This window comes from Solanum lycopersicum, chromosome 1 (genome assembly GCF_036512215.1).
Source record: "Solanum lycopersicum chromosome 1, SLM_r2.1".
NCBI lineage: Eukaryota > Viridiplantae > Streptophyta > Magnoliopsida > Solanales > Solanaceae > Solanum > Solanum lycopersicum.
Genome location: NC_090800.1, coordinates 11,813,792 through 11,822,550, shown reverse-complemented (window position 1 = coordinate 11,822,550; position 8,759 = coordinate 11,813,792). Strand labels below are relative to the sequence as shown.

Sequence of the window (8,759 nt, the reverse complement as noted above, 5' to 3'; positions counted from 1 at the left end):
GTTATCATCAGCTTAGAGTCAGAGATAGTGATATTCCAAAAACTGCCTTCAGAACTCGGTATTTTCATAATGAATTTGTAGTGGTGTCGTTTGGACTAGCCAATGCTCCTGCAACTTTAATTGATTCAATGAACAATGTGTTCAAACAGTAGTTAGATTTATTAGTTATTGCAATCATTGATGATATCGTCATTTACTCTATGAGTGAGGAAGAACACACAAGTCATTTGGTAATATTTTTAAAGAATCTAAAATATCGCCAGTTATTCGCTAAGTTTAGCAAATGTGAGTTTTAGTTGGAATAGATTGATTTGCTTTGTCACATTGTATCTAGCGAAGGGATTCAAGTACATTCGAAGAAGATAGAAGTAGTGAAACAATGGCCCAGACCTACCTCTACTACAGATATAAGAAGTTACTTAGGTCATGCGGGTTATTATAGAAGATTCGTGGAAGAAGTTTCATCCATAACCTTACTATTGACTAGGTTGACTCATAAGATGGTCATGTTTCAATGGTAAGATAATTGTGAGAAGGGTCTTGGTAATCAAGTTAACCTTAGCACAACATTTCATCCGCAGATGGATGGACACGTAGAGCATACCATTCAGACCCTAGAGGATATGTTTAGAGCATGTGTGATCGATTTCAAAGGTAGTTGGGATGACCACATTCCTCTAATTGAGTTCGCCTACAAAAATAGCTACCATTCCAGCATTCAAATTGGCCCTTATGAGTCTTTATATGGTTGTAGATGTAGATATCCTTTTTGTTGGTTTTAAATAGGTGAATCAGCTTTGATAGGGCAAAATTGAGTCCTTTATCAATGGAGAAGGTGCAACTCATTCGAGATAGACTTAAGGCAACTCAAAGTTGCCAGAAGTCTTATGCAGATGTAAGGAGAAGGGAACTAGATTTCCAAGTTGATGAATGGGTTTTTCTCAAAATCTCACATATGAAAGGGGTGATGAGATTTGAAAAAAAAGGGAAGCTCAGTACTAGATATGTAGGACCTTACAAGATCTTTGAAAGGGTTGGCAAGGTCGCATATGAGTTAGAGTTGGCAGCAGAATTAGTAGCAGTGCCTCCGGTTTTCCACGTCTCACTCTTGAAGAAGTTTTTGGGTGACCCAGCCTCTATAGATCCATTAGAGAGTAAGGCATTGAAAAATAGTCTTTCTTATGAGGATGTACCAGTTGAGATTCTTGACTGTCGGGTTATAGGGTTGAGGAACAAAGAAGTCGCTTCAGTCAAGGTTTTGTGAAGGAGTCAGTCCGTAGAGGGAGCTACTTGGGAAGCAGAAGCCGCAATGAAAGCCACGTATCCTAACCTCTTTCCTTGCGATTCCACTCCACCTTGAGGTAATAGTTCCTCTTAATTTTTCCAGTCATTCATGCTTGAATTTAGTCTTAGAATCATGTTGCCTCAGTTTTAACTTGAATTTTTTGCGTATTTGCTTGTTTTCGAAACATTATTCAGTCAGAAACACAATTCTCAGTTTTTAGTATTAGGGTTGTAGCTCTCTCCCGCTATTTAAGATTGTTTTGTCTTCATTCGTGGACGAATATTTCCAAGGGGGAGATAATGTAACACTTCTTAGCAAAGATAGACCAAAATTCAATTTTCAAAAAAATATGTCAGTGCAACATATGTGACCATCGACGTATCGTAGCATTACCCACGACTGTATTACATAATTATTGACGGAGTCTAGATCGTAGCCTTACCCACGGTAACCCCTACAAAATCTTTTATGTGTTCATCGAGGGACAGACTTATGGTCTATAGGTCAAACTACCGTCCGTAGTCCATGGACATCGATCAGGAATCCCATCTCCCACTCTTTGAAAAGAGCTACCGACGAACAGCTCGGTCCGTAGGTGGGAAATTAGCAGATACTTAAGGGGAAATGCAAGTGGGTAAACTTTAATTGATTATAAGTCTTATAACAAAATAAATTAGGTGTGTGATGACCTACCAAAAGATATATAAATGAACTATCTTTGCATAGCCACCGACTTTGCTAAAATATGACGTCCGAGTAAAAAGTTATGTCGGTTTTAATTAAGGCCTCTCGAAAAGGCCCAACCGACAAGGCGTCTATCCATTGACGGATCGTCAGTCCTGGCCATCAATTCGAAAGACAAGAACTTTCTCAAGGGTCTTTTGGACCTTTCGTACTTCATTTAAATCCTAAGGTACATCGGTTTTACCATACATCATCATATTTAGTCAGTTTAAGCATAGAAACATAACTAAAACATATCTAAGTCAAATAATTAAATCAAAAATTAGAAAATTAGAAACAAGAGAGGAGAAAAAAACCCAAGACCCCTAGGTCAAGAATGCCACAAGCTCAAGCATTTCCTGCTCCCAAAACTTAAGTATTTTTTTGTGGATTTCATCACCAAGTATGTGGGATTTCACTAGTGGGTTCCTTTCACTCATTAGGTCCCCAGTTTTCAATCAGTTTTTGGTTCTATTATCATGAATAAATCTAGGGTTCCTAGAATTACAGCAAAACTTCATTTTTTAGTTAAAATTTAGGTGTCAAATCAGATTATCATGTTATTACACAAAGTATCACATGGATTACAGAACTCTACCTTTGTATTTATTTAGTTCTTAAATTACACTTGCTAGGTTAGATATTTCACATATTTCAGATATGCATGCCTTACTTATAAATGCATAATTACAAAATTAATTTTGCATTCTCAGTTAGCATGTTCTTTTTCGAGCTATGCATTATTTATAGAATCTCAGACATAATCAGTTAATTTATTGAATTAATTGGGAGTAGCATAATACCGAGTTGTACAAGGGTTTAGTGTACCGAATGTCCCTGAACTACTACTCAAGTAGGTTGTAAGTCCCCTTTGTGGGAAATCAGTTTAGTGATCACGCCAGCTACTTTATACATTTGGCAGGGTAGATTGGTTCCTCTCAAACAAGCGTATACATCAGACTCCACATATAGCTCATGTCGTTTTTTGACCAGTTATTAGTAGCTCCCAAAGTTCAGTCATACATATTTAATTAACCATTTATCATTATTATCAGCATTCAGTTTCAGCATATTATAAATTGGTAATAGCAAAAAGTTATCTCATTAATTACTATATCATGTTTAGATTATTACAGTTTCCTTTGTGCTTGTTTAATGATATTCCACTTCAGCTTTACTCTATCGTATATTCTCATTCCTTTCATGTACTGACGCATACGTGCGCTACATCTTCTCGTGATGTAGCTTTAGGTTTTTAGTATGTAGATCACGCATAGATCGATTTTCCAATCACCAATTTAGCAAATTCAATGGTTAGTCCTCATTCTCCGAGGACAATAGTCATTAGTTAAATTTCAGACTGCAATTATTTAGTTTAATCTTAATTAGATTTTTCTGGGGCTTGTTCCTATATATATAGTCCAGTTTTTAGAGGCTTATTTCAGTCCTAGTTAAATTTAGCTTAGTATTGAGTTAATATTTCCTTTGTATTAACTTATTGTTTTCAAATATCTTAGGTATAGAATATGGGTATTCCCCATCTTTTCAAATTTAATATGATTTAGCTTCCGCATCAGTTTATTATCTTTAGTATACTAATGATCATCCTTGCAGGGTTTGCTTGGGATCACTTGTCGTTTTATGTTTCTTTTCCGCGTCTTGGGGGTAGCTTAGGGCATGAAAAAACTCGAGGAGGTAGAGGAGGACCGAATATAGAAGAATGTAGCTCAACAGATGGAGAGGAGAATTCAAGAGGTCCACCACTGCTTCGATGCTTTTTAGTTGAGGGACCTCACACGCCTAGACCCTACCATTGATTCGGCGAATCTTCAGGTTGATGTTGCATGATTGAGGGTTGATATTGATACTGTCTTAGACATAAGGGTATCCGAGCCTAAGGCGGCACCTGCGGATCTTGTCGAGGATAGAGTGCTTGCTGCATTGTTCACTACAACTACTACACCGCCACCCCCTCCACGTTACCGTGCCAAGAGGCACCGATCCAGAGACAGTGAGGAGAAACAGTCTAGGAAGAAGTATCGTACTGAGATCGAGTATACAAGAAGAGATTCATTGTTTGTTGAGGAGGCCCGCCAGATCAGGGCTCGTGAGTTAGGTGTCGGGCGTCTAGCTCCAGGTTTTAAAATGTTGAGAGGATCACCATTGAGAATAAAAACATTTTTGCGGGCACCACTGATAGTGACCCTATTACTGAAGAAGCGAGCTCCGGGAAACCGGACTCGCCGTCTTGTTGATCTTTAGCGCTATGTGCCTTAGGTTTTCTTCACCTACCACCTTTTCTTTACTTTTTATGAATTAAGGACAATTTCATGTATTTTTGTTGGGGGTGAGGTTAATGGAATGTGAGTGGTAGGGTGAAGTATAATTATGCCAACTCACGACCTTCGCTTGGTGGTTTTCTTGCTTGTGTTCTTTTGCCCAAAGGGACATGTTATTTTAATGTTTAACAAACATGTTTAGTATCTTGTACAAAGGATGAATGTTAATCATGATCACTAAATATGAATGGTATCTCGTTTGGAAGAGAATGCTTGCATAATTAGACTTAGTAAATGTTGAATGTGTTTGATCAATGCATGACATACAGATGCACCATTTCATGACCTTCAATCTATCACTTGAACTAGGTGTCCGATAATCTGGTAGGGTAATTAGGTGTTAAGAGAGTGTGAGGAAACTTTATTGTTCCACTATTGGTACCTAGCTAGAACTTGCCCTCTTAGTCCTTGCAAATGAAATATGTGTTAGACTATTAGGAAAGGATCATAGGCTCTTGTTCAAATTAACTAATCTTTAGCCTAGAATAAAAGAAAACCAACTAAAATTAATCCATTTATGATCTAAAAATTTTGAGCTTACAATGGATATTTCTTTTCTACCCCCACTCATCTTCCCTGCGTATAATGTGTTGGCCCTGGTTCCTCATTAGACTATGCACCTCCACTTAGGACAAAAGCATAAACTGAGGGTGGCGAATGTAGATACCGGTCTCGTCTTGTCCCTGACCCAACCTTGGGTATTTGTTACCTCAACTCATGGAAAAGTCATAAGTTGAGGGTGGCTATTGCGAGTAATGTCCCGAAAAGTGGGGTTGAAAAGATTAATGTGAAAAAAAAAAGAAATGCGGAAGAAAATAAATAGTGAATAATAGAAGTGACTTAAGTCAAAGAGGAAATCAAGTAAAAAAATATAATGAGGTGTTTTAAGTAAGAGTAATTTGCACAAAAAGGAGAAAAGAAAGGATAAAACAAGTCAAAGAGGACAAGATAAGGAGCAGTAGGGCATAATAGAGAATAAAAGAGGTAGGATGCTTCGACGTAATGTCAAGGAGGGACACAAGTCACTATAACGTACCCATATGTATCAAAACTAACCCAAAGCCTATGTTAAAATCCAAGAAAATCCTATCGTGATCTTAAGAGTCTAATACGGTGAACATAAGCAGTGACAATAAGGGCAAGCCTATAGCTACAAGTACCAACTAGGTGTGAAGTTTTTTTGAGTATGAGTGTTGAATAATGATCCTTATACCCAATTTTAACATCAATGTGCAAAAAAAAAGAGGATATCTTTTGAAGCGAAGACAGTAGTTGCAATATTGGAATGTTTGTACCTTGGTGCGAGATAAAAGAATAGAGGTGTCGGTGCATGGTGAGTCTGTGTCATGGTCTGATCCACATGAATGAGCCGAGCTATCCTCAAAGTTAAATCATACATTACAGCAATGAAAATAGTCGGGATCGATAGCCAAATGATAGCGAAAGCTTAAAGGAGGATACTTTTGTACAAAGGTGTTGTGGTGAGTCTTACTGCGTCGCTTGAGGAGAAACAACGAATTAAAGTTGAGGGTGTTAATGTACTTTTGTTTTATGGTACTTTCAATGCTTTTTCCTTAAGTTTAGTGTATTTCTAGGGCCTTTTTTTAGTAATTTTAATGTGTTTTATCTGTGTTTTGCAGGAAAGTTTTCCAAAATGAAAATGCAGAAGACAGTGCACAAGTGACCCATGAAGCCATTGAGAACTTTAACTTTAAATGACAAAGATCATGTGAGAATCATGAAATGCAGTGTCATGAAACCCCACACCGAAAAGAGGTGGAATCACCAGCCAAAGTGACCCAAAACATGCTAGCAGATTCCTATATTGGAGGTTTAGGTTCGAATTCTAAGTGATATAAGAAGACCTATACCCAGCACGCCAGACAGTCTCATCTCATGAGAGTTACGTTAACCTCCGCCCTTCCCGAAAGAAGGCATCACCACTTCGAGCTAGTCTATCGGTGCTCAGTATAAAGTTCAATTATATTCAACTCATATGTCATGGAAGTTGGCTTCTAGTATGAGGACGTAATAGATCAATAGATTATTTGTCATCTCATAATTAGTATTAGTAATCTCAATACTTTCATTCGAGTGTTCATAGAGACAGGTCTTTTAATTTACATTACACTCTCATAGGTGAGTACCTTTTGGTAACATTTACTTAGGCTCATTTGAGATAACTCTCATCTTTTACATTAGCCTCATATAATGTTGTCACCACATTCATCAACATTAGCACATTTTCTCTTCATAATTACCCTTTTTTACGTGAATGTTCATTTTATTATATGCCAATGCACTTGGCCATTTGTTTGTTTCTACTCATTCTTAGCCCTTCTAGTGTTCCATAATTTCTTTAAATAATACTCACTTCATCTTATGCCAATGCATTTTGTGTGTTTTACACTCTTACTTAACCCTTCAAGAGTTACATTATTTTAGTACGTACATCTTAGGTTCACTTATTTTTAAATGTATGCTAGACTCATGGGTCTATAAAAACAAGTCATGAGGCTTCATTCATAGTTTGTTTAAATGATTCATATCTTCCTAAGATTATGTAGTTCAAGACTTATGCATCTTGTATGTGTGAAAAGATCTCGATTTTTATCTAAGTAGGCAGCATTATTCTTGAAGATATAATTCACGTATTACTTATGAATCTATACGGAATTTGGGCAAGGGAACCCAATTTCGAATATCTTAGACAACACATACATTTTTTTCATTATTGTATTTGGGTCCACATGACATTGGGACCCTATTCTGAGCCCCAACATCCATGTTTCCTCTATATTTTTCTCCATTGAATTACCTCTTACTTTGCCGAGGGGTTGTGGGATCAAACCCCCACAACCCCTTTTAATTTTTTTTTATCTTTTTCTCCTTGTCTTTTTTGAGTTGACTATAATGTTGTGGGATCAAACCCCCATAGCGTGTCTTTATTTTTCTTTTGTTCTCCTATTTAAATCTGCCTAAGAGGTCCTGGGTTCGATTCCCAAAGGACTTCCCCTTTATTTATCTTTTATTCTCCTCCTTAAATCTTCCTAAGAGGTTGTGGGTCCAATTCAAACACCCCTCCTCCTTTAAATTTCTTTTATTCACCTCCTTAATCTACCTAGGAAGTCATGGGTTCGATTCCCACACGCGTCCCCCTTTAGTTTTCTTTTATTCTCCTCTTTAATATGCCTAAGAAGTTGTGGGTTTGATTCCCACACGCCTCCCCCTTTATTTTTCTTTCATTCTCCTCCTTAAATCTGATTGAGAGATGGTGGGTTCGAATCTTACTCCCCTCATATCTCAATTTTTTATTTTATGTCATTTTCTAACCAAAACCATGGTTCGAATCCCCTACACCACATTTATTTTCACTTCTTTATTCTCATGGTTTTTAACACGGTGAGGTCACGGGTTCAATCCTCCATGACCTTACTTGTTTTAATTCATTTTTTCAACATTTTTAACCCTCTTTTGTGAACGAAATTCATCACTAAAAGCTTGAAATTTTCTATTAAATTTTAAGCATCCTTTCATCAATTTTACCTTAGTTCTAAAGGGTGTTTTTTAGTTCATTTAGAACATTTTAGGTGTGTTTTCATGGATTCGTATAGACAAGAGATTATCCCTCAAATCAGCAACATTTCAACTCATATGAACAACACATTTACATCAACATGTGTACATGCAATATAAAGAACGACCATGCCATTTAAAGTCCTAAACAATGAACAATAGCCACGGAAACACACACATACACACGTAGTTACATTATGGAAACATCAACATAAGTCACATTCCAAACATACATATAAACACAAAATCATGACTAACACATTTCATCCCTAGTTTTCTACCTGCAAACATAACCAACATATGATTTAGTGGGAGCTAGTGATAGGTACATGCAACGGGGAACAATCCTAGTTTTCAGAATAATATTCTGAACTATAAGGGGTCTCTTGGAAAAGGGACCAAGAGAAAAGAGAATCCATGCCTTTTTGACGTTAAAACCTCGACTTGCTTCGAAAAGAACTCCTCTAAACACACTTCCAACACCAAAAGTTCAATACCAAACTTAACGGAAAACCTTCTCTTTTCCCACGTTATTGATTAACGTTTGTTTTTCTTATATTTTCGTGTGAGTTATTCAAGTGTGAAGAAATTTGGTTTGCCTACTGTTTTTGGATTTATTTTGGCAGAAAAAATGTTAATGAGAGTTATAGAGATGTGAGAGAGAGATGAGCGTGGGAGAGAAGAGTTTTCTTAGGGTTAGGAGTCTAGGTTAGTACTTAGTCAAATAACATTTTATTTAATTATTAAAAATTTTATTTCCTTTATTTTAAATCAGCTAATAACTAATAAAGATAAATTAATTATATTAATTAAACAACTTAAATTAAAAACAATTT

General features: G+C 36.6%; 1 protein-coding gene across 1 annotated transcript; it reads left to right on the top strand.

The window, feature by feature from the left end:
- The first annotated feature begins 826 nt into the window (after positions 1–826).
- Positions 827–1,264, top strand: LOC138340779 (uncharacterized). Its single transcript, XM_069292978.1, has one exon. It carries the CDS (start codon positions 827–829, stop codon positions 1,262–1,264), a length of 438 nt encoding a protein of 145 aa, XP_069149079.1.
- The last annotated feature ends 7,495 nt before the right edge of the window (positions 1,265–8,759 follow it).